Source organism: Elephas maximus, chromosome 7 (assembly GCF_024166365.1).
Source record: "Elephas maximus indicus isolate mEleMax1 chromosome 7, mEleMax1 primary haplotype, whole genome shotgun sequence".
NCBI classification, from domain to species: Eukaryota; Metazoa; Chordata; class Mammalia; order Proboscidea; family Elephantidae; genus Elephas; species Elephas maximus.
This window is the reverse complement of record NC_064825.1, coordinates 11533914-11560518: the sequence shown is the minus strand read 5'-3', so window position 1 is coordinate 11560518 and position 26605 is coordinate 11533914. Positions and strand designations below refer to the sequence as shown.

Sequence of the window (26605 nt, the reverse complement as noted above, 5' to 3'; positions counted from 1 at the left end):
ATATTTATTGTATTTGGTTTGATAAATGTTTTTGTAAGTGTTGGGTATGCCTGTGATCTAGAATTTAGCTAGAAAGTTGCTCTCTTCCTGATTTTTCCAAGAATGCCTTCCTATTCTTTAATATTATTACTATTGAATTCCTATTCATCCTTCCGTTAAGACTCAGCTCAAAATACACTTACCCTGGAACTTCCTTGATAAACAGCCAGTCCCAAGCAGAGTTGATTCCTCCCTCCTCTGTCTCCCCATAGAGCTCCTGTAAGAGTTACATCACTTCTGTGCTTGTGTTCCAGGCGCCTGGTATTTGCATTGCAGACCACCTCTTTTCCCATTCTCACTAGTGTGGGGTGATGAGAATGAAACATAGTATTATCAGTAGTGTTATAGCTTCTTAAATGTCATAAACCTATCACTAGAAATCATCATTAGTTTTTTCCCTCTCTACTGTGACTTTAAAAGGAGGACAATCGACTTTCTCCAGTAGGGTTTTTTTCCTTAGTTTGTATACTTAAAAATAAACGAAATACGTAGAGTAGAAAAGGAGTTAGAGGAGTAGTATGGAGGTGGTGGGGTGAGTGTTCCAGGTAGAGAGAACAGTGGATGCAAAGACTGCAAGGCAAGCATGTTCCCGTTATGTTTGAGGAGCAGCAGAAAAGGTCATTGTGGCCAGAGTGGATTGAGTGAGGGGGAGAATAGTAGGAAATGAAGTCAGAGAGCTAACAGGAGGCCAGATCGCATAAGACTCTGTAAGCCATGGTAAGGAGTTTGGTTTTGACTCTCTGAGTAGGATGTTAAGCCACTAAAAGATTTGTAACAGAGTGGCCGGACCTGACTTACATCTTAACAGGGCCACTCTGGCTGCTGCAAAAAGAATAAACTGAAGTGGGGCAAGAGAAGAAGGAAGAATGAGTTAGGAAACTATTAACATAATTGAGTAAAGTGATGATGGAGGATTGGCCTAGAATGACAGTGGATAGAGGTACTCAGAAGTGGTTGAATTCTGATTATATTATGAAAATAGGCTATACAGGGTTTGCTAATGAATAAGATGTGGAATATAATAGAAAGAGACCATCAAGATTGGTTCTAATCAGTTGGAAAGACATGTTTACAAAGTTGGGGAAGACTGTGGGAGAAGTGGGCTTTGGAGAGATGGTGCAGAGAGATCAGAAACTCAGTTTTGGACAATTTAAGTTAATTTTGAAATGTTATTAAACATTTATATGGAAATGTTGAGTATGGAGTTTAAGGATTAGAACGGGCTGGAAAGAAATTTGGGAGCTTCATCATATGGATGGTATTTGAAGAACTGAGGCTGGATATGATCATCAAAGTAATGAGTAAAAATAAAGAAGAGCTCCAAGGACTGGCCTAGGGCATTCTGACATTTAGTTGTCAGGAAGATGAGAAACCAGCAAAGGAAAATGAGTGGAAGACCTGGAGAGTGTGGGAGAGGTGCTAGAGAACAAGTGGAAAGTGCTTCCAGAAGGGGTGCATGCTGCTGATAGTGCAAGTAAGATGGGGATTAACCGTTGTGTTCGGCAACATAAAGGCTGTGACTTTGACAAGACCATTTGGGTGGCACGACGGGTGGTGGTATGAAAGCCCGATTAGAGGGTTTCCAAGAAGAATGGCAAATGGGAAGTTGGAGACAGTGAGTTAGATGATTCTTCAAGGAGTTTGGCTTAAAGGAAGGGAAAAATGGGGCAGTAACTGAAGGTAGACAAAACCAAAAAAGAACAATATTTATTATAGCTATCATTAGTAAATGGACTCATAAATTTTCTCTCCACTAGTATAATTGCTGTGAGACTGATATGAATAATTCCTGTTATATTAACATAATAAAAAGTTGTTAACCTCAAAAAAAAAACAAAGAATTTTTAAGACTAAAAAATACAGTTTTGTATGCTGAGGAGACAAACAATGGAGAAGGGAAAATTGATGATACAGGAGGAGGAGGGAGTTCCTTGGATAAGAGTTCAAGTAGAAGGGCTGCTTTCTGCTTTGGAGCAAGGATGGCTTATTCATGTCATGGCAATAAGAGAGAAGGCAGAATATGAGCATAGATGTGGGTAGATGGTAGTGGTCTCTGGAAATTCTCTTCTGTTTGCTTCAGTTTTCTCAGTTAAATAGGAAGCCACATCATCTGCTGAAAGTGTACAAAACCAAAAAAACAAAACAAAAAAAACACCGAACCCATTGCCATCAAGTCAATTCTGACTCATAGTGCCCTCATAGGACAGAGTGGAACTGCCCCGTAGGGTTTCAAGGGAGTGGCTGGTGCATTTGAACTGCCGACCTTTTGGTTAGCAGCCAAACGCTTAATCATTTGCACCACCAGGGCTCCAGAGAGTGTACGGGGGAGGAAATAATGGAAGTTTGAGGAAAAAGGATGTGGTATGAAAATGTGTAGGAGAAATAGAGAATGAGCAGACAAGAGAAAATGGTATGGTTGTCAAGCACCGTTTAAGGCCCCACTTGAGAATAATGATACTTATTACAAAGAGCATGACTTAAAAATTCTATCAGGCCAAATACACTATTAAAAGTAAATAAAAACTAATTTATATTTTCATGCATTTTTGTAAGTGTAACAATTCTGTGCATTTTAAATGCTAAAAATAATGTCTGTGTTTTATTTCAACTTATTTTCAGGCATATAAAGCAGTTGTTAATGATGCTACCATATTTAAACTTGAATTACCTTTGAAGCAGAAAGGGTAAGTTTTTTAAAACCATATCTTTCAGATTCTTAAAATCTTTTGAGTGTCTTATATGTTATTGGATATGCGAGATGCCCTCTTACCCTAATCCTATTAGGTTTTATTTTTTCAGTTCATAATCTTTGCCATCTTTAGTTATTTAAAAAAAAAATCTGTAAAATATAAAATGCTGACAATATCAAGTGCTGACAAGGATGCAGAGCAACTGTAACTCTCGTTCATTGTTGTGGAAATGCAAAATGGTACAAAATGATACAGCCTCTCTGGAAAACAATTTTCTTATAAAGTTTTATAATGTCTTAGTTTGGTAAATATATACTTAACATATGACACAGCAGTTCCACTCTGGGTATTTACCCTAGAGTAATGAAAATTATGGCCATACAAAAACCTGTACATAAATGTTTATAGCAACTCTCTTCATAATCAGTAAATATTATAGAGAACCCAAAGTTTCTTTAATGGATAAATGCATAAACAGTAGTTCAGACATAAAGTGGAGTACTACTCAGCATTAAAAAGGATAAACTTGTGACACACACAATAATTTGGATGAATCTCAAAGCCAGTCTGAAAAGGTTATATACTGTAAGATTCCATTTATATGGCATTTTCAAAAGAAAAAACTGTGGTGACAGAACAGGTCAGAGATTTTAGGGGTTATGTGTAGAGCAAGGTAATGAATACAAAGGTTTAGTTTTTTGGAATGGTGACATGGCCCTGTATCTAGAGCCTACACAATGTGTTGAAATTCACAGAAGTGTACAAGAAAAATTGTCAATTTTATTGCATGTTATTTTTGAAAATAAAATGAAAAAAGCTGTTTCAATTTGTAATTTTATATTAAATTCTTTTATTATCAAAAAATGACTTTTTTTTTCAGTACAAAAATGTTTTGCTCTTAATCTTTTAGACTTCCCTCCTTATTTGTCACTAGTTATTCTTTTACCCATAAAACCATGGAAAATGGCTCAATTTACCAGGATAAAAAAGAGAACCAATTCAAATATAAATTTTTACATTACCCTTTCGGAAACCCTGGTAGCATAGTGGTTAAGAGCTACGGCTGCTAACCAAAAGGTCAGTGGTCCAAATCTACCAGGTGCTCCTTGGAAACCTTACAGGGCAGTTCTACTCTGTCCTGTAGGGTCGCTAGGAGTCAGAATCGACTCGACGGCAACAGGTTTGGTTTGGTTGTTTTCTTTAAAAATTGATTTCTTATTAGTAAGATAAATTTGCTTATGCTAAGTGCTATTTATGATGCGTTGGTGGTTCAGTAGTAGAGTTCTCACCTTATATGCAGGAGACCTAGGTTCAATACCGTGTCTCAAATGTAACTACCGCTCATCTGTCACTGGAGGCTCGTGTGTTGCTGTGATGCTGAACAGGTTTCAGTGGAGCTTCCAGATTAAGACAGACTAGGAAGAAAGGCCTGGTGATCTCCTTCTGAAAATCAGCCAGTGGACACCTCATGAATCACAACAGTCCGATCCCATTGTGTATGGGGTGGTGTTGAGTCGGGGGTGTACTTCACAGCAGCCAACAACAAGTGTTATTTATTAAAAATCTGAAAATTAAAACGTAATAAAATATTAACAAATCTGAGCTATTTGTAGTACCTTCAGGTAGTGCTGAGCAGGCCTAAAGGGTAATTGGGCAAAGTCTTTTGACATAATTTCTAGCTGAGAATTACTATTTTAAAGCAATTTCATATGTAATGCTAAAATATTTGAAAAGTAGCACCTCTTCCTTAAGAAGGAGAAGTAGTTACTCAGGTTTTTATTTTATCTTAATTTTTTTCACTGTTCTTTTTGAGAAGTGTAAGTTGTTTGAGTGATATTATAATGGTAGACATCTGGGTCATACAGTATTATAGCTATTGGTATATTTTAGAAGGGGGTATATTGCATTTTCTTTTATAAATTGTGAAATATATGAAACATAGAACACTACATCCTAAAATCCCTTCATTTCAGTGTGTAGATATCTTCCTCATTCTCCCTGGACCCCCAGCATTTCATTAAGAAGTTTTCCAAGCTTATAATAAAGTCACTAATTGTTTTATCAAATAGCTATCTCTCTATACATGTATCAGCCAACTGTTAAGTGCGTTTCAAAGGAAATTACAGGCATCAGTAACCTTTGCTCGCTAAGCATTTTATTAACTAAATTGTTAATTTATGTTTTGAGGTAAAATTTATAAGCCATATGCATAAATACTAAGTATATAATTCAGTGAAATGTGACAAATACCTGACCCACTCCCAGAATCGAGTGGATTCTGATTCATGGTGATTATGTAGGACACAGCAGAACTGCCCCCCAGGGTTTCCAAGGCGGTAAATCTTTACAGAGACAGACTGCCACGTCGTTCTCCCGCGGAGCAGCTGGTGGGTTTGAACTGCCGACCTTTTGTTAGCAGACAAGTGCTTAACCACGGTGTCACCAGGGCTCCTGACAGATGCCTACACCCCGTTAACATGTGCAGTAATTTTTCATGATTCTGGGGTAAAATACCCATCGTCATAGAGCGTTCTCTTACGCCATTTCCCCACCTTCTACTGAGGCTGCTATTGTTCTCGTTATTTCAACATAGATCAGTTTTGCCTGATCTAGAATTTAGTGCATATAAATGGAATCGTACAATACATACTTTTTAAAAATGTAAAGCTGTTTTCATTCAATATAATGTTTTCGAGTTTCATTCATACTTTTGCAGGTACAGCAGTTTTGCGTATACAGTAGTGTGTTTTCCAAAGTGGTTGTGTTGTCACTCCCACCAGTAATGTATGAAAGTTCCAGTTGATCCTCAGTTCATGCCAGTGTTTGGTGTTGTCAGTCATTTTAATTTTAGTCATTCTGGGTATACGTAGTGGTATCTCCTAGTTTTAATTCCCATTTCCCTCATGGATATTAATATTGAGCACTTTTTCATGTACTGAGTGGCATTCTTAGATTTTCCTTTATGAAGTGTCTGTTAATTTTTTTCATTGGGTTGTTCCTCTTTATTGGTGAGTTATAAGAGTTCTTATATGTTCTTACTAGTTGTTTATATAGGTTCATTATTAGATATATGCTTTTCTTTTATATTTTTTGCTGTCTATGTACTGTGTGGGAAACCTTTGTCTGCGTCTACTCTAGGACATGAAGATATTCTTTTGTTTTCTTCTAGAAATTTTAATTTTCACTTTGACATTTAGTCCTAAGATCCATCTTAAATTAATGTTTATGTATGATGTGAGTTTGGTGTTGAATTTCATATCTTTTTTTCTTTTCCATATGGATGGCAAGTGGTTTCCACACCATTGTTGAAAAGACTTCCCATTCCTCCATTGGATTGCTTTGGTTCCTTTTGTTGAAAACAAAGTGTCTTAGTTTCATAGTTCTGCTGTAGCAGAAATACCACAAGTGGGTGGCTCTAAAGAACAGAAATTTATTTTCTTACAGTTTAGGAGGCTAGAAGTCCAAATTCAGGTCACTAGCTATAGGGGAAGGCTCTCTCTTTGTTGGATCTAGGGAAAAGTCCTTGACTCTGCTTCTGTGGCCCCAGCGTTCCGCGATTGCTTGGTGATCTTCACATGGCATCTGTCTTTCCCTGTTTGTACTTGCATGTCTCTGTGTTTCTGCTGCTGCTTATAACTCAGAAGTGATTAGGTTTAGGACAACATTCTACACTGATACGGCCTCATTAAAATAACAAAGAAAATAGGATTACATCCACAGGCATATGATTCCAACACATATTTTAAGGGGACATAGGTGGCGAGATGTCCTCCCATTTACTTCAGACATGTCATCAGGAGGGACCAATCCCTGGAAAAGGATATCATGCTTAGTAGAGTAAAGTAGTAGAGTAAAAAAAAAGAAAAAGACTAAAGGTTCTGCAAAAAAGGATACCCTCAATGAAATGAATTGACACAGTGGCTGCAGCAGTGGGCTCAAACACAGCAATGATTGTGAGGATGGCGCAGGACCAGGCAACCTTCGTTCTGTTGTATATAGGGTTGCTATGAGTCAGAACTGACCTGATGGCACCTAACAACAACAACAGCAATTCTATCTATAACACTAAGTAGCTTAAAAATGTAGATTTATTTCTAGGCTCTCCATTCTGGTCTTGTTTGTTTGTTTTACATTTCTATATAAATTTTGGAATTAGCTTGTTTACTTCTACAAAAATGTTCAGTTAGGATTGCGATTGGAATTACATTGAATCTGTAGATCGATTTGAGAGAGAATTTACATCTTAACAATATTGAATCTTCCAATCTGTGAACATGGTATATTTCTCCACTTACTTAAGCTTCAAGTTTCTGGCATGCAGTGCTCTGTAATTATCAACATAAAAGTCTTTTCATTTGTTGAGTCTCCATTTTATGTTTTCATAAATATTTTAAAGATTTTTTCCTAATTATTTTTTGCTAATATATAAAAAGTACAGTTGATTTTTACATATTAATTTTGTGTTTGTATCTTATAACCTTGCTAAAATTCAGTTAGTTCTAGAAGTTATTTTGTAGAGGCCTTAGATTTCTATTTAAACGATCATGTAATCTGTGAATAGAGACAGTTTTACTTCTCCATTTTGATTTTTATGCCATCTATTTCTTTTTCTTATCTTCATGTACTGGCTAGGACCACAAGTACAGGGTTGAATAGAAGTAGTGAGAGTAGGCATCTTTGCCCTTTTTGGCCAGCTCAAGGGGAAAGCCTTTAATATTTCGTCATTAAGTAGGATGTTAAAGTTGAGGATTTTTCATAGATGTTCTTAATTAGACTGCTTTTTTGTTCCTAATTTGATAAGAGTTTTGATAATAGATGTATTAAATGCTTTTTCTGTACCAAAATGGCCATAGGTTTTTCTTCTTTATTTTTTTGATGTGATGAAATACATTTTAAAAAATATTAAGCCAACCTTGAATTCCTGGGATAAACTCTACTTTGAATATGTTCTTTTTATATACTGCTAGATTCAGTTTTGCTAAAAAAGATTTTCATCTGTATTTATGAAGGATTTTACCTCTTTCTGATCTTTATGCCTTTTACATTTTTTTTTTTGTTTTTTGGTAATTACCTTGCCATTTCCGTACATAGGGATAATGATGGCCTCATGAAATGAGTTGGGAATGATTCCCTCCTTTTGTATGTTTCAGAAGAGTTAGTGTAATTGGTATTTTTCTTTAAACTTTTGATAGAATTCATCAGCAAAACCATCTGGGCCTGGAGTTTTTGGTGTAAATAGGTTTGTGATCGTGAATTCGATTTCTTCAGTAGGTACAGAGCTCTTCAAATTTTTCTGTTTAATCAAGCTATCTCTCTTTACATTATACATCAACCAGCTAACTTTAAAATGCATCTCAAGACTGACTTTGAGGGAGGGAGAGCACTAAGGTTGTTATCGTAGTTCAAGCAGGAGCCTAGGCACTGGCAGTGTGAATAGAGCTGGAAGATGGATGGAGTCTCATGAAGTTAGTGGTTTTCATACTGGAGTACGTCTACTTCGGAACACTTAGAGCGTGCCAGCGTGGATAGTTTTAAGGAAATCAGTTTGTAGATCCTTACTTTCCACGTTCAGTCTTTTCTGAAATTGAGCCCTGTGGTGGAAATGTCATGTAGTTTCTCTTTTCCACTCCTCCTTTCACAACTGCTCTTCCTCACTTTGCAAAGGACTTCCGTGATTATATGGTATATAAAAGCTTTCAGGTTGCCTAAGAAAGAAGCATTTTAAAATATTCGTATTGATGTACAGAAAATGAATTTCTAATGACTAGTTATCAGGTCCTTGTGCACGTCAGATAGTGTTCAGTTCCCTGCTCTCACCACCATTGATTGCTGACTTACCTGAGTTGTCAGCTCAAATGCTTTATTACAAATATTTTTATATCAGATTGTTATGGATTTTTTTTAGCAGATGACTTAGTAGGTACTTAAAGAATTGAGTGGTATAATAAAAGCTTCTTTCATTCCTATCTACTCGTTTATGTGAATAAGATTTCTCAGGGCAGAGACATAAATTTATGAAAATAAAAAGTGAAAAATAAAATTGATGCCGATCCCTGGATTCATAATTGGGAGGGAAAAAGTGTCATCCACGGCAGTATGAATTGACACATACGGCAGTATGAATTGACACATACAGCAAAGTTTTACATATGCGTATATTGCAAATGTGTTTATATACACACACTCACAAAGTAATTGGGTTGTTCTGATGAGTCGTATACTCATAGTAACTTGGATAACTTAATCCTAGGAAATAATACTTACAGGCATAAGAAATTTGAAAATCTTGAATTTAAACTTAATTATATACATTGTCTGTAGAAGTAAAATAAAGAATAAATGCAAGACTTCCAAGCATAAAAATACATTAAACTGTTTTAAAATGTTGTGGGAAAAGTGAAATAGAGATAGAAATCCTTCATTGTTTAAGAAGAGTTTGTTTACAGTTTTTAAAAATGGATGATAGTAGATATCACATTGCTATGGAATGTAGGTTACATTGGATATATTTCAAAGAGTGAAGTAAGTTTTACCTTAACATGTTAATAATGAAAGTTTTAAATATTAAATTATAAATATGCAAGGATTTATGTAGTTTTTCAAAAGTGTTTGAAGAGATAACTGAATAAAATAATGTAAAAAATGATGGCAGGACCAAGACTGAGGTGAGCTAAGGAGGTCCCAAGGGCACAAAATTTAAGGAGGTACTCATTCTCAGGATCCTGCAAGTGTAAGGTCCGCACTTATGGGAACCAAAGAGTGAGTGCCTTCTTAAGTTTTTGAGCCCTAGGTTCCTTGCTTGCCTCATCCTTCTCCCTCCCTGGATCCCTAGGTTATGTAAGGAATTAATGTGTGAAAGATGGGCCGTAGAACATAATATTTACGGTTATCAATTATTTTTCACCAACTGCTTTTAATTTGTTTTTTAGGGTGGGTTTGAAAACGCAGCCTGAATCAAAATGCCCTGAGCTGCTTGCCAATTACTGTGACATGTTGCTGAGAAAAACACCATTAAGCAAAAAACTAACCTCTGAAGAAATTGAAGCAAAGCTTAAAGAAGTGGTACATATTTTTTATATATATATTTCAAAATTTTTAATAATCTTATTTGAATTTGTTTTTTGCTTATGACTTACTGTGATAGCATCAACAAAATATGTACATATGTAAGCAACTAATGTTAAGAAGTTTTACAGTGTGAGAACTCTATAGGGTAGTTACTTTTCTACCTGAAAAGTTTTACTCGTAATTGCCTGGAAGAGAAAATATCATTAATCCTTTCCTTTTCTTGATTCTTTTTAAGCAACTAAATTCTAGCTCCTATTAAAGAACAAATGGAAGAAAAGTGGAGCCGATAGTGTTTGAACTGTTATTGGGAGACTGGGAGTTTGTCACTCCTTCCTTTTTGTGAGATAGATAGCCAAAGATGAGGAGCATAGATAAAGAGTACTAATTGTTTTCATTCTCACATTGGTCCCTGATTGTTATTGTAATAATATAAACCAAGGAATACAGACAGAAAATAAAAATAGAAGATACAGGGAATGGATAGACAAAAAGGCCTAGAGAGTTAAGTGCCAGAAAGAGGTGAAGAAGATACGTAAAAGAGAGAATTGAGGAAGAACTATTGATTTTTCTCATGAAGTATTGCTATATTTTATAAAAATCTAGAAAATATTTCTAGGATAGAAGTGTAATTTGATTACAGTCTCAAATTTCCTAACTTTTAAAGTGGACTATCAGTATACCTTTTAGGACTGGTTATTTTTTAGAGATGGGCAGTTTAGTAGGCCTGTCTGTATATGCTTACTGCTTACATAAATTTGAGTTTTGATGAATGGAGAATATAGAAAGGTCTAAATGAGAGAGGTATCTAAAACTGTATAAGAATTGAAAGTGACTTTTTTTTTTTCCATACAGCTCTTGGTGCTTAAATATGTACAAAACAAAGACGTTTTTATGAGGTATCACAAAGCTCATTTGACACGACGTCTCATATTGGACATCTCTGCTGATAGTGAAATTGAAGAGAATATGGTAGAATGGCTAAGAGTAAGTAAACTTTTTAATGTTTTGTTTTCTGATATAGCTCATGGTCCATGTGTGTCCTTAAGTAATACATTTTGGCAGTATTCTTAATGTCAAAGAGATAGGAAACATATAAAATACAACATCAGTTATATAAAATAAAAACCAAAAAGCCAAACACATTGCCATTGAGTTGATTCCAACTCATAGCGACTCTAAAGGACGTAGTAGAACTGCCCCATAGGGTTTCTAAGGAGCATCTGGTGGATTCGAACTGCTGACCTTTTAGTTAACAGTATAGCTCTTAACCACTACGCCACCAGCGTTTCCATAAAGTGATACTTAATAAAATCCATTTTCTTAATAAAGGCCTTTAGTAAAGTTCTTGATTTGTTTTTATTGTTTCACTCTTATTTGTCCCTCTAATCTAATTTGAACTGACCTTATTGATTAAGTTATAGGACAAAACATTTTATTTTTTAAGGTGTTTTCAGTACTAAATACTTAATTCTAGAGATGTTTGAAAACAAATATCAACAATAAATACTTTTGTATAGCAAAAACAACAGCAAAAAACAGACCTTTAGACAATGTCTTATTTATGGTGGAGCTGTGGTGGCACAGTGGTTAAGTGATACAGTTGCTAACCAAAAGGCTGGCAGTTCAAATCCACCAGCCGCTCCTTGGAAACCCAACGGGGCAATTCTGTTCTGTCCTCTAGGGTTGCTATGGGTCAGAATCAACTCGACATCAATGGGTTATTTATAGTAATAAATGCTAATTATAATTGAATTTCCGTATCAAAATATTTTAATCTTTTTCTTTAATTTTAATGTAATTTGACTTTTATTAAAATGAATACACTCTTAATTTTTATATATATGCGTGTATTTATACTCACTCACATAAACATACATATATATATCAAATTACAGATAGTTCTTGCTTGAAAGGGTAGTGTCGGATATTGAAGAAATACTGTGGAAATGAAAACTGCAAAGTGATCTTAATAATCAGTGAGAAAAATAACAATCGCTCTGTGACTTTTAAAAATTTTGTCAAAACATTAAAAACTTTTGTCAATTATAAATATATATGAAAATTTTAAAACACGATAAAAGTAATTTCTTTAGTACACTGTAATTTAAAACATAAGAAATTTTGAGAATTACAGTGTTTTTTTTTTTTTGTAAAAAAAACCTTACAAATAGTAATTTGAAAAAATATTTGTAAATCATATATCTGGTAAGAGACTTGTATTCAGAGTATATAAAGAACTTTTACAGCTCAACAGTAAAAAAGCAAATAACCCACCCAGTTTAAAGAATGGGCAAAGGATTTGAATAGACATTTCTTCACAGAAATATACAAACAGCCAATAAGTATATGAAAACATGTTCAACATCATTAGTTGTTAGAGAAATGCAAATCAAAACCACAATGAGGTACCACCTTCGGTCTGATGACTAAAATAAAAAAGACAGACAATAACAAGTGTTGACGAGGCAGGGGAGAAATTGGAAGCCTCATATACTGTAAAATGGTGCAGCCACTTTGGAAAGCTGTTGGCAGTTCCTCAAAAAATTAAACATACCATTATGTAGTGGATGTTAGTTGCCATTGAGTGGGAATCATGGTGACTCCACATGTGCAGAGTAGAACTGCTCCGTGGGGTTTTCAAAGCTGAGACCTTTCGGAAGCAGATCACCAGGCCTGTCTTCCGAGGCACCTCTGGGTGGGTTCGAATCACCAAACTTTTAGCTAGTTGTCAAGCACTTAACTATTTGTGTCACCCAGGGGCTCCTAGAGTTAGTTACCTTATGTTCCAGTAGTTCTACTCCCGAGAGAAATGGACACATACATTCACACAAAAACTTATACACAAATGTTCATAGCAGCATTATTCATAGTAGCCCAAAAGTGGAAACAACCCAAAATGTTAATCAACTGATGAATGGATAAACAAAACGTGATATATCCATACATGGAATATTAGTTGGCCATAAAAAGAATGGAATACTGATACGTGCTACAAAATGGATTAGCCTTGAAAACATTAAGTGAAATAAGTCAGACACAAAAGGACAAACATTGTGTGGTTCTTCTTATATGAAATATCTCAAATAAGCAAATTCATAGCAACAGAAAGTGCCAAGAGCTTGGAGTGAAGGGGAAATGGAGTATGAATACGACTGCCTATGGATACCGTGTTGCTTTTTTGGGTGATGAAAATGTTCTAAATATTCTTAGATGGTGGTGATATTTGCACAACTCTATAAAATGTGGTTGTGCACTTTAAAAGGGCACTTTTTTGATAGATGAGTTATATCTCAATAAAGCTATTAATACAAAAAAAGAGTTGTTTGAATAGTGATTGCCTTCCTGTCATGTAATGGGATGTGGAGTGAGCATCTTTTCTGTGCCTTGGAGTGTGGTCATAGTCTCTCAAACCGTTATCAGCCTCCAACATTTTACCTTTTGGGTTCTGAATGTTGTGAAAGACTGAGTTCCTTTAATGTAAAAATTTTGTGGGTGTCACTTCCTCTGGTGCACCTTCATTCCTTTTGTCACTCCCACTCTTTTCATTTATGCCAATAATTCACCTTCCCTAAGTTCCTCTGGTTGCATATTTAGACTCTTTAACAGTGGCATTATCATCATAATCACAGTCACCTATTTCTTCTGGAACTCCGTTTTTATTCAATTCTGTTTTCCCTTCCAGCATTATCACTTTCAGTTTTTTTAGTGCACTTTTTGGTGCACTTTTATCATCTTTGTTGGCCAATTACCTCTTTCAGTTACTAATTTTTGTGAAATGTCATGTGGTTTTATCTCTGGGGGACATGGATGCAACATAACTACATGCTTTGCTGTCTGTGTTCAGAATAACAGGTGACTAACAGATTTTGAGGAAATTATATGACTGGTCACTGATCATGATGTGCTCTTTCTTTATTTACATAGTGATTTGTGGAATGAGGACCTAACAGAAATTTGTACTTTGTGCATTTACTCACATTTAGCATAAAGTGGCAACTGAAATTTGGGCTGTCTTGTTGGGGGACTGGTGTTATTGAACTAAGCTGTATTAACCGAAATTTGTGTATGTTGAAATCATGCAAAGCAAGGAATGCCTGTACTATCCTACTTTGTTCTAAAAATAAGTTGTCTAATAAATAAGGGAGAGAGGAAGAATTTGGTATTAAAGCATCTAAGACTTAGTTTTCCATTAAAAATTTTTCCTAATAGCGTGTCAAATTATATAAACTACATATTATTTATTGCCTCTTCTGTCTTTGGTTTTTGTAGGAAGTTGGTATGCCAGCAGATTATGTAAACAAGCTTGCTAGAATGTTTCAGGACATAAAAGTATCTGAAGATTTAAACCAAGCTTTTAAGGAAATGCACAAAAATAATAAATTGGCTTTACCAGGTATTATTTTATAATTCAATATATGTATATTTCAAAGCTCATTTTGAAAAAGAATATCTTTGTTTTCTAGTAAATTAAAAATAAATAACCAGCAGTGTAAGATCCACAGTGGTTGAGAATTCCACATTCCTTGGATTCAGCTTTTAAGGCAGAATGTTAGATTTGCCGATCCTTCCTTTGAAACCAAAAAAACACTTAAAAAAAAAAAAATCTTTTGAGTTTTATTTTTTCACTGTAGCTTACCCTGTATTATTTATTTTGAATTTTATCCATTGTCATGACTGTTTATGTTTGTATTTTCTGATATTCTTGCCTATAGCTGACTCAGTGAATATCAAAATTTTGAATGCTGGTGCCTGGTCAAGAAGCTCTGAGAAGGTATTTGTCTCGCTTCCCACTGAACTGGAGGATCTGATACCTGAAGTAGAAGAATTCTACAAAAAAAATCATAGTGGTAGAAAATTACACTGGCATCATCTCATGTCAAATGGAATTGTAAGTAGATGCATTAGTTTGGCTCTTGGTTTGGCTGAAAATAGCAGTACTTCAAATAAGAATGGCTTACACAAGATAGGGAGTCCCTGTGTGGCGCAAATGGTTCAGCACTCAACTCCAAGCTCAAAGGTTGGTGTTTCTAATTCACCCAGAGGCACCTGGGAAGACAGGCTGGTGATCTGCTTCCAAAAAGTCACAGCCTTGAAAACCCTGTGGATCAGTTTCTCTCTGAGGAGTTGAGTTTTCCATGAGTCAGAAATGACTCGACAGCAACTAACAACAACCATACAAAATTGACCTTTGCCTCTTTCGCATGTAAAATCTTGAGGCAGTACAATGAATTTGTTCCAGAAGTTGTAAGGGGTGCAGGCTCCTTGTCGCACCACCATTCTTAAGGTATTGCCCTTGTCTGCATAATTCAGTATGATTCCCATTACGCCTGCATTTCATCCAACAGGAGAAAAAACGAGAGGGCATACCTTCCTTTGAGGGGAGATTTCTAGAAGTTTCTTCTATCACTTCCACTTGCACGTCTTTGGTCAGAAATGAGTCATATGTCCCCAGTGTGCTAAAGGGGAAGCTGGGAGATGAGCCTTTATTCTGGGTAGTCATTAAGGTCTGCTTAAGTTTTTATTACTGTGTATAAAAGGAAGAATGGATATTAGAAGACAACTAACAGTCTTTCCCTCATATAATTCTCGTCTAAGAGAGATTATGTTAGATAGGTGGTTTGTAAAGATAGATCATTATGAAGAGATTCTTATTTTTATCTACTTTATAGATAACGTTTAAGAATGAAGTAGGTCAATACGATTTGGAGGTAACAACGTTTCAGCTGGCTGTGTTGTTTGCATGGAACCAAAGACCCAGAGAGAAAATCAGCTTTGAAAATCTGAAACTTGCAACTGAACTCCCTGATGCTGAGCTTCGAAGGACTTTATGGGTTTGTTTATATTTTTTGTTTTTAAAATTGTATTCTTTCACCTAGCAGGAAATACATAGTTGTCTTATAATAAATTTATAAGTTGAATAACACTTAGAATGACTGTTAGCCAGAGGAAAACATTAATGAGATATTTTTGTAGAAAAGAAACTGAAAATAGACAAGATATCAAGATGGAGAAAGGCGAGAAAAGAGACAGAAAGAGAGATTGAGTTGGTATTTTAGTGTTACCTGTGAAGAGTGTGACCGAAGACTTGTACTTAATTTTTGTATTGACAATGCAATGTGTTCAAAGATTTTATGATGACCAGAAATCAGAAGATGACCAAGACTCAGGAAACTTTAGTTCTTTTGAGGACTTGTAAAATACACTTTCTGACCTCCTGTTCATAGCTACATTCTACTCCTACTCCATAGACCTCTTGCAAGTTCCAAAATAAATTATTACCTAGGGAGGAGACATCTGGCTTATAACTGGCAAGTGGTGTTTACTATGGTCACATACACCAATCCCTCTAATTTCTAGTCTTCTCGTTGCAGAGAGGGCACATGTTGCTTCCTAATAGCCAACTAATTCCACCTTCTCATTTTCTCTTTCCCCACTCTGCATTTACATCGCTATGTTCATGGCAGTACCAAATTAAAGCCCCAATTCTGAATTTGTGCTGATAATCCTTTCTTGCCTATGTCAGTCATGTTAAAGAATTGATCTTAGTATTTCATGCTGTTCATAGACACTGTTTTCTCTTTTTATTCTTTGTAGTCTTTAGTAGCTTTTCCAAAGCTGAAACGGCAAGTTTTATTGTATGAACCTCAAGTCAACTCACCCAAAGACTTTACAGAAGGTACACTCTTCTCCGTGAACCAGGAGTTCAGTTTAATGTAAGGTTTATGTTGGTTGATCTAAAATAAAAATGCCTTGTTTGATTTTTAGTGCTTTGTTTTTAATAAATATTTTCCTTAGATGTTATATAAAACATAGCTATTTACTGTCATAACTATATGTTCATGTCATTTAGTTTATTAAACAAATCAATGAACTAGACATGTTTACTTCTTTACCATATTTCCCATGGATGCATTTTCGGCGTCCGACAAAACCCTGTGTTAGGTCTCACCCTGAAGTGAGCATCCTTTTGCAGCGTAAAGCAACTGTATCCACAGGAAAGCAACTGAGTTTACGTGAAGCATTTTTTCTTGAAGATCCAGTTAGATGATGATGTTGAATCATGACCCATGTATCTTCAGTGATCTAATCACTTTCACGGCAATATACACTATGTTAACTTTGTCATTATAGTGTGTGTGGTCACCTATATGTTATCAGAGTCTTTCATCATACTCTTTGGGAAAAACCATAGTGTTTATTTTAAGTAAAACTGTATGTTGTGACTTCCTTTAGTTCTTTAGTTCTAGATACTAGTTTTTTGAATATTTCTAAAATTTCCTCTTAGACATTGCTGCTATTTGATCTGTAAAAGCTCTTTCACTGTAAAATATTTAACATTTTGGTTTGATGTTTATATTATCATTTGATTCAATGTTGTTGTTATAGAAAAAATGCAAAAGTCCAGAAAAGGGGTAAAATAAACTTGATTGGACGCTTGCAGCTCACTACAGAAAGGATGAGAGAAGAAGAGAATGAAGGAATAGTTCAACTAAGAATATTAAGAACCCAGGTTTGTAATGTTAAAGCAAAATACTTAAATTTTTTATATTTTGTTTTTTGAAATCGTCAGTATTTTTTTATTTTTTATTTAAGAACATACAGTTCTTCAAACTTTTTGTAAGGAAAAGCTAATGGAATTTAAAAATCATATTGAGGGCACTTTCTTAGCTGCTGAAAGATATGTCTGTATAGTTTGATGGTTTCTGGTTGATTCTAATCTACTGGTTGGGTAAAACCTAGGTATCAAGCTATGCCTCTTAACCCCACTAGAATGAATGAATCTCAGCAACAAGTTACACTTGTAGAACTGAAGTATTTAAAATTCTATGTAATTTTAAGACTTTTAATTCCATTGTAATATGAAACCAAGAAACTAATCTAAAACCTCCCCCAAATTTTCTAATACCCATTCCTTCCTTTAAAAAAATGTATTTTGAAAATAGGATTAGAATACCTTCTGAATATGATAAAGAATACCTATTGTAAAAAATGTATGAGTATATTAACTTTTGAAATAATTTTATTAAAATCAAGGTGTCCCACTTTTACTATTTTTATTTACTGTTGTTTGAGACTTCTGGCTAGTGTAATAAAATACAGAACAAATGAGAGGAAAAGATAAAAATTTTCATTACCTGTAGATGATATAATATGATAAAGTAGTAGAGACAGGAAATAAAAATCAATAGCTTTCCTGTGTACCAAATAAGTAAGTAAATAATTAGAGGGGAAAATAAAATGAAAAAAACCATAGAATTCACAGGCAATTCTTGAAAAAAAAAAAAAAAAAGTGTAGGATCTATATGAAGAACGTGAACCAGAGATTTGAATCAATAGTGAGGAAGATTTTTCTTTTAAAAAATTTTTATTGAGATATCTATCATTTATATACAATGAAACATACACTTTAAAGTGTAATTTTCAGTAAGTTTTGATAAATGCGTTTAGCTGTGTGACCACTACCCAATTAAGATATAGAACATTTCTGTCACTTCAGTAATTTCCCCATATCTCCTATACAACAGCTGATCCCTCCCCACCCCACACTGTACTTGATTTCTGTCACCATTGCTTAATTTTGCCAGATCTTCATATAAATGGAATCATACATTTACTCTTGTGTCTGGCTTCTTTTGCTCAACATGAGATACTATATTTTTTAATGATAATGCTGAATAACATAGAATAAATTTTTTTCCATATTAATGCCAGGTTTAGAATAAGGTGTTGATGGTAGTAACTTGCCTTGCCAAATACTAAAATATCTACAAAAATAAAACAGTATGGCAAACAGATTAATTAAAGAAGATAACTCAAAATTAAACCTACTATATAAGTCTAGACAAACTGGTATAATAAATAGCATGGTCTATGGAAAGGGAATTCAGTAAGAGGTATTGGGAAATTTACAGTTTGGGAGGGAAATCAGGATATATTCCTACTTTACAGATACACCAGGAAAAACTTCAGATGGATCAGAGAGCTGAAATGTGTAATGGAGTGGCAGGTGTAACCATGCTATATGATGTGAAGAGAAAATTAAGTTCTTTTGTTTTATTTTAAACTGATCCATAATTATGCCCAAACCAATAATTTAAGCAGTTCGTTTAGATAATCCTCCTGATCGTACTCCATCCATCCTGTTCATTGTTCTTTCACTGATAGCATCTGGAGTTATTGAAGGTAATGGGGAATTCCCTTGATCTCCAGGTGTCAGTGAAGGGATCTTCAGATCCATACAGATATGACAGGATTCTGGGTTCTTGTGCTTTGAAGTTAGAGAGTGGTTATCTGTCACTGATGGGAATTTGGCTTTCTGTTGCTGTCTACTGCTGATGCCTGTAGCAGATAAACTCATGGTTTATTCTTTTTCCACTTGGTAAGGGCCGCACGGCCTCTTCCCTGCTGTGACTGTCTGTGTTCTCTTCTCACTGAGCTCTTGAGCTCTCTGAGACTCTGCCATGTCCTCTGGCCTACATGGCACACTGCCATCATCATTATCTACTTACTGTAGGGTCACCCTGTCCTGCCATTAAAGGCCTTGTGGCAGACCCATTAATTCTGAACTGTATTTGTGTCATATGGGACTGAGGAATATTCGGGAGTGCACACTGTCTCCATCATACCATGCAACTCTTCGAATGATCTGTGGCATCCCAAGTGAGAAACAGGGCAAGAGCCCCTTTGCTGTCTATTATCCTCTCAACTTCTCTACCCAACTACGATCCTTACCTTTACCAAAACCAGAAGAGAAGAAATTAGGATATTTGCAATTGTTCCTCTTCCTCCTGCCTGATTCCTGTAATAAGTACCTGAAGGAGGTGGACTCTTCTTCCTCCCTTTTTCTGTCTGGCCCCTTGACAGAAACTCCTGTGATCAAGAGCCTAGCTCTTGGTTTATTAAAGAAGAAGTTGAAGGATTTTCTTTCTTGCTTAATAGTACCTTACTCCCAAGCCTGTTGCTTTGCAGCAAAATTCCATCTTAAATATTAAAAGCAAATATTAATTTATTTTCTCTCTTTATACTTCTTTTATACCAAATTCTAATCTCTACCAAGGGAGATTGATGCCTTATGTGGTCTGAGGAGAAGACTTGTCCTGAAAAAGACAGAAGAGAAAGAACATTTTGAAATTACCCCTATTAATAGTAATGGAAGAAATTATCAAGAAAAATATTGATAAAATTCACCTAGATGAAAAGTGCAAGCTGCATTAAAAAGTTTAAAAACATTTAACTAGGTTAATACAAACTGACAATAATATTTGGTAAATATATAAAGAGTAATAGTTATTTTTTTAAAACAGACTCCAAGTGGCCTCTACAACTACACAAAGAAAACACTCAATGCAAAGGGAAAAAAATTTTCTGTTTAAGGGATTTTCCATATCTTAATTGCTGTTTAACACAGTATAAGGTCGTATATATGCTGTGGTTCACAGATAAGATAAACTTAAAAAATACAATAGTATGGAAAAAAGGAATGAAAGGCGATATACCAAAACATTAGCTATGGTTGTCTTTTGGAAAGGGAGATTATGGGTAATTTTGTTTTTTCTTTATTTTTCAAAATCTATAATTAGATTTTCTTCTACAGTGAGTGGAAAAAAAAAAGATTATTATTACTTTTTAAGTAGAAGAAATTGGTCTCAAGATTAATGCCTTAATGATTGCTGTTCATGTTAGATAGATGATAAAATGTGTAAAAATTGACTTGGGGTTTTTTTTTTTTTTTTTTTTTTTCTGGACTTAAAATACCTTAAATATTAATGCTCTTTTTTTCTTTTTCCTTTTAGGAAGCTATCATACAAATAATGAAAATGAGAAAGAAAATTAGTAATGCTCAACTGCAGACTGAATTAGTAGAAATTTTGAAAAACATGTTCTTGCCACAAAAGAAAATGATAAAAGAACAAATAGAATGGCTAATAGAGCACAAATATATCAGAAGAGATGAATCTGATATCAACACTTTCATATATATGGCATAATTTCTGATACCATGGACAATATTAAGAAGCCGAATTTTGGAGTGCTTGGGCAGAAAGTTGTAACAGTTTGTGCTGGAGAGAGGTTTATTTGGACTTTGATTACATAAATCTCTGCCTTACCTTACAAAACAACTCTATTTTGCCAATCACATTAGTTAGCATGATGGCATTCCCTTCATGTTGCACACTCTTTAACAGCATGCTGTTTTGTGGAGAAACTTGCATTCATGAAGAGCCTGTTATGAACTTTTAAAAGTAAATTTGACTTATACCCACGAGGAGAAATACAATTGGGAAGCGGGAGGGTGGGGTTTTTGTTCCTTTCTCAGTTTTATTCTCTCTTAAAAAAATGTACTTGCACAAGGAAGGATCTTCAGATATCCATGCACTGAAAAATGCTGTTATTGTTTGTTTTTTTAAATGCAATTAGAAATAAAAATAGCACTCGGTTTCTTTTGATCAAAAGAGTGAGCTGGTCTACATAACATTGGGAGAGGGCAGATGTAGGTGAGAAGACAAGCATTTAATAGTATCAAATTACTTGTTCAAACACTGCTTCAGTATAGTGACTGGATTTTAATTGTGACCTAAAAATGGTATTAAATATTTCCAGCTTATAAATGTTGGTTTTCTTTAACCAGAAGACTGCTGTCTTAGTTGTTTGCTGTTAAATGATAATGTTTTTATCTTATAGGGCTGGAGAGTTTGTTTTGAAAAAGCGAAGCTATATTAATTGTTGCTTCAAATGTTTAAAAAATTTTATGGTGATGGCCATTAGAATTGCAGAGTCAAAATAGCAAAACAAACATATTAAGTGTGTTTTCGAACACATTTAATATTTATATACCTAATATTTATTATGCCATATCTAAATTTATTTTAAAAATGAAGAAATCTCCTGCTCTGATATAATACAGTTATGTAACTGATCTCTTAATCAGTAGAATAGAAATATTTTGGTATTTTCAAGTCTCATGATTAGGAATTTATAGCCTCAGGTTTCTGAAAAGGAAGACTCTCTTTTAAAAAGTAATAAGTATCAGTCACCTAGAAGGAGGAGAGAAACCACAGCGTAAGATGACCTGAAAAGCAGAAGCAAAATTGTTGCAATCTTAATATGAGCAGTAAACTTGCCAAATATATGTACATATATATTTATATTTTAAAAATAAACATTTTAAAAATGTTTAGAAGGCAACACTTGTTCCTGTCAGTCAATCCAAAGTAGCAACCTAATAGTTGCTAGCAACGGAATACCCAGAGTAGTAGAGGTTTTAAGACTTGAGGACATGAACGCTTAAAAAAGAAAAACTTACTCCCCATTGGGAAGGAATGGCTCAACTTGGATTTTTATTCATTGTGGTTCATGTTTCAAACCTTCTTGCAAATTATTTTATGTCTTATTTGATCTTCAGTAATAGTTTAAACATTTGGTTTTGAAGATAGAAGAAAATGGAGTGCTGGAGCACCGAAAGGCATACCGTACTATATTACCGGCAGAGTGCTCTCAAGGGCAGTTCATGACATGCGTACCCAGTCCCCAGATGTTTTGTGAGCTGCTTGTTGAAAGGAAGGAGCAAATTTAAAATATTTAAGGTTTTGTTGGCTGTAGTCAAATGCCTATTCTGAAACTCATAGGAAATTGGAATTTTATTATTTAAAATGTTATACTTTTCCTCAAAGGAAGCATATGTCAATTACTAGACCAAGCATACTGTTCAGAATTAAACTAAAATTAGTGCTCATTGTTTTTTCTATTAAATGACTGCTAACAATGGGTAAATTTGAAATTTAGAAAGATAATTGTCTGACAGTGGTGGCCCTGATGTGTAACAAATAGTCGGTATTGGCATAATTGTTACAAGAATGCTAAAAGAAGAAAGAGTTGGGTAAAAGCATAGGCCATTTTTAAAAGTTTAAGGTTTGTTATTTTAAACCATACTTTTTCTCAGTACTTTTTTGGAATTTCTAATCTTCTTGGTCATTTAATTTAAGAAGGAGAGCCATGAGGTTTTGACTGATGAAGACAAATATAATGCAAAAGTGGGTAACTCTAAATCCATAGCAGAGTTTTCTATTGAATTTTATAAATTGTTTAATAGCTAATTATGTCCTGATTGTATTTTGTGCAACTGAACATCAGTACCATCTTTTTATGCAAATAACACACACATTATACTTTATTGCCAGCTGCGCAATTCCTTGGGTGCACTGTGCGCGTTATGTGTGTGGGCACATTGTTTCTGTGGGCGCATTACTTGCGAAAACACAGTGAATACTGTAGAATTAGGGTTTGCATCATCTCTTTGTTATGTATACAAAAATTTATCTAATTACTTTTTGGTGTTCATGAAAACCATTTAGTTGAAAAGGTGCCTCTACCATTGTTCAATTTTCTTTAAAAGTATGTTTTGACATTAGATTTGCAAATTAAAAAAACAGTAATCTGAAAAAACAATCTCACCAGCAATTTGCTAAAACACACAGTCACAGTTAGCATCCTTTTTCAGCTTCCTTTCTCCAATATGCACTTGAAATTAGTGCTACCTGAACAAGGATGAAACCTGACATAGTTAAGGGTGAAGAATCCAAACCTAAAAAAGTTACATTTTTTCACTAGTAGGATGGCAACAGGACACTTCAAAGATAAAGCTTTGAGCACTCATCTTCTCATTTAAAGATGTGCCATCTGGAAAATGCTAACCTTTGTTGCCATCTCATTGCCAAAGTAGACATGAAACAAAATTTATGAAATAAAAATATAGAACAGTTTTAATGCTTACAATGAGATAAATTTTAAAACATTACTGTTCCAGTGATTTAATGAGAATCTTGAAATAAATTCTGAAGTCTTCCAATTTTTACATTCATTGAAGGGGGTCCTTAAGTTCTGTCAACTTATTTATTTAGATCTCTTGCTCTTGTTTTGAGCATAAAGGTTAAATTTTCCAAAACAAAATGTTAGTTATCTTATTTTCTATTAACTTTAATACAAGATATGACTTGAGTTGTTAAAAAGTATTTTGCATTATTTGCAGTAGAATGTCATTAGCCCTGCTAGAAGGGCACATTTTAAAAATTCAATTTGGGTGGAAGATTTACTAGTTTTACAGAAAGATTTGCTATCTTAAACTGAAGCTGGTTTTTCTATTTTCATGTAAATGACTGGGATGCTATCTTATCAGTTCTTCCAAGGTCATGTTTGTGAAATGAACATTACACGAAAGCTTTCCTGTCATCTACACTATATGTCACCAGGAGTGTTGGACACGTTTGAGTTCCTACGTTGTAATCTCATATACGGCTTTGACTGTGTGCCACTACATACTGAAATGAATATGCTGTATAATTTTAATGATAGCAGTTTCTGTATGCAATAGGCTGAAATATTTTGATGAACTGCTTAATTTTTTGGATTTTATTTTTTAAGTTGTATAATTTATTTTCTTGCAAAATAAAAATGTAATATAAAATATTTCACCTATCCAGGAAATGTTGATGTTCTCTTATAAAACAGTTGCTGAGTTCAATTTAAAATTTTTATAATAGGTATGTTTTTCAAAGTGAAATAGTAAATATCAGTCAGCCTTACGAATCAGAAATATGAAAATTAATCCACTTATTTCTTTTAGATTTTAAATTCTAGTTCAAAATGAAAGCTATCAGAATTTGGCTTTTCTGATACCATATGGCTGACCTGCATGCAAGAGGTCAGAAATTTCAAATCGAAAGTAATTCGCATTCATAGTGTCGATAGCACAATTAGTGAAAGTTTAAATTTTATATTGGATAAAAGTAAAAAATGTAAAAGAAATTATATTGTTTTGGACATTTTCAAAAATTTTCAAAATACCAATTTCACAAGAAAATTTAATAATAAGATATGCAGATGCACAGATATACTTAATAACAGTTAACTGATCAATTGAAAAAGTTCATGATCAGAAAGCCCTGACACTAGAAAACTTGAACTGGATACAGGACCTAGCTGCATGCAGGGACTGCGTTTAAAGGAGGTCTGTGAGGGCGCTCCTAAACCGAGAGGGCGTGTCCTGCACGTTTGTGTGGTCCTCGCTGCTGCAGAGTCAGCTCCGACTCCGGGCGACCCCGTGTACGACAACGGAGAGGGGTGCCCTGCCCCGGGCCGTATGCGTGATCTGGGTTATGTCTGAGCCCATTGTTGCTGCTGTCGTGTCAGTCCGTCTCACTGAGGTTCTTCCTTGTTTTTGCTGACCCCCTACCAAACAGGGTGCTCTTCTCTATCCATTGGTTTCCCGCTGACGTGATCACTGACATACCAGTTACCAACTACCGCAGAGTCAGTTGTGACTCATGGTGACCCATGTTTTGCAGAGTATAACTGGATTTCCTGGCTATGACCTTTTGGAAGCAGATCGCCTCTGGGTAGGTTCAAACTGTCAACTTTTCTATTAGTAGCCAAGCACTTAGCCATTTGTGCTGCCCAGGAACTCTCATTACTACCGTCGTTGTTAGGTGCCATTGAGCCCATTGCGACTCAAAGCAACCCTCGGTACAACAGAACGAAACACCACCCAGTCCTGTGCCATCCTCACAGTCGTTCCTACGTTTGAGCCCATTGTTGCAGCCACTGTGTCAATCCATCTCTTTGAGGGTGTGCCTCTTTTTCACCAACCCTCCATTTTACCAAGCGTGATCCCCTTCTCCAGGGACTGGTCCTAGTCAGTAAATAAATACTTTATAGACAGCCTAAATGGACAAACACCTGCATTTGACTTCATAATGACCCTAAACTCAGCTCTGGGCTTTCATTGGGATTTGGGAGGGGAAAAAAGTTAACTTGAAAATGAAGGCAAAGAAGTGCAGTTTCAGTATAAGAATCACCTGTAAACCTAGAGATAGACATGTGCTTAAGCTTCTGGGCCTCTTTCAAACCCCTGGGAAGGGACTCTAACAATTTTGCAAATGTAATTTTGTATTCTTTTTTCTTAAAGAACACCCCAGATTGTATAAACTTCAAGTTTCTCAAAATTTGGATGCAGTCCTGCTAAAACTGAATGCAAGAGGAAACCCGTTTGACACATAGTAGGCACTCAAATGTGGAGCATGTGGGCATGAGAACAGAGTTCAACATTTTAACGGGGGGTGACTTTGTCTTCCAGCTCCTCGTTCTAGGCTTGTCTTAGGCTGGCTTCTCCAGAGAAGCAAAACCAGTAAAGTGTATATGTGTATACAGAGAGAGAGTTGGATATGAAGCAAGTGGCTCACGCAGTTGTAGAGGCTGGAAGGTCCCAAATCTGTGGATCAAGCTGGAGGCTTCTCCCAACTCATGTAGCTGCAGGGGCTGGTGAACCCAAGACCCAGACTGCAGAGGCTAATAGATCTCAGGAAAGGCAGGCAAGATGCTGGCTCAAGTCCCAAAAGCTGGAGGTCGGGTGAACAGGAGCCAGTGGGCAAGATCCAGAGATAGCGAAAGCCAACGAGCCTTGCCAGAAGCCACCCAGCCTTGCCAGAAACTTCCTTTCCACTGATTGGCTACTCACAGCAGGTATCGTGGAGGTGATTACATCATTATATGATGTAAAAAGCATTTTACTCTTTTTAGGAAGAATATCAGTTTAGATTGGGGCATGTTGAGGTATTTGCTTTGTATGTCATCGCTATCTTTTTATCTTCTATAGGATAATCAGTATAAAAGAAAACGTTACGAAGGCACAAAGGTTCAATGTCCCCAGCTAAAGATTCAAAGTTCAGTAATGGTTTCCCAAAATATGAGAATAATCTTTTTTTTTTTTTTAACAGTATTGTTTTGTGGGGGTAAGATTGAGGAAAGCAATGAAA

General features: G+C 35.2%; 1 protein-coding gene across 1 annotated transcript in view; it reads left to right on the top strand.

The window, feature by feature from the left end:
• Positions 1 to 24209, top strand: part of CUL5 (cullin 5) — a 124128-nt gene extending 99919 nt beyond the window's left edge. The window contains exons 11-19 of the mRNA XM_049889362.1: positions 2659 to 2723; positions 9659 to 9791; positions 10650 to 10781; positions 14067 to 14190; positions 14510 to 14685; positions 15467 to 15628; positions 16392 to 16510; positions 17184 to 17307; positions 20591 to 24209. Of these exons, the coding sequence (XP_049745319.1) occupies positions 2659 to 2723; positions 9659 to 9791; positions 10650 to 10781; positions 14067 to 14190; positions 14510 to 14685; positions 15467 to 15628; positions 16392 to 16510; positions 17184 to 17307; positions 20591 to 20785 (1230 nt within the window). The 3' untranslated portion in view covers positions 20786 to 24209. The remainder of the gene's footprint in view (positions 1 to 2658; positions 2724 to 9658; positions 9792 to 10649; positions 10782 to 14066; positions 14191 to 14509; positions 14686 to 15466; positions 15629 to 16391; positions 16511 to 17183; positions 17308 to 20590) is intronic.
• The last annotated feature ends 2396 nt before the right edge of the window (positions 24210 to 26605 follow it).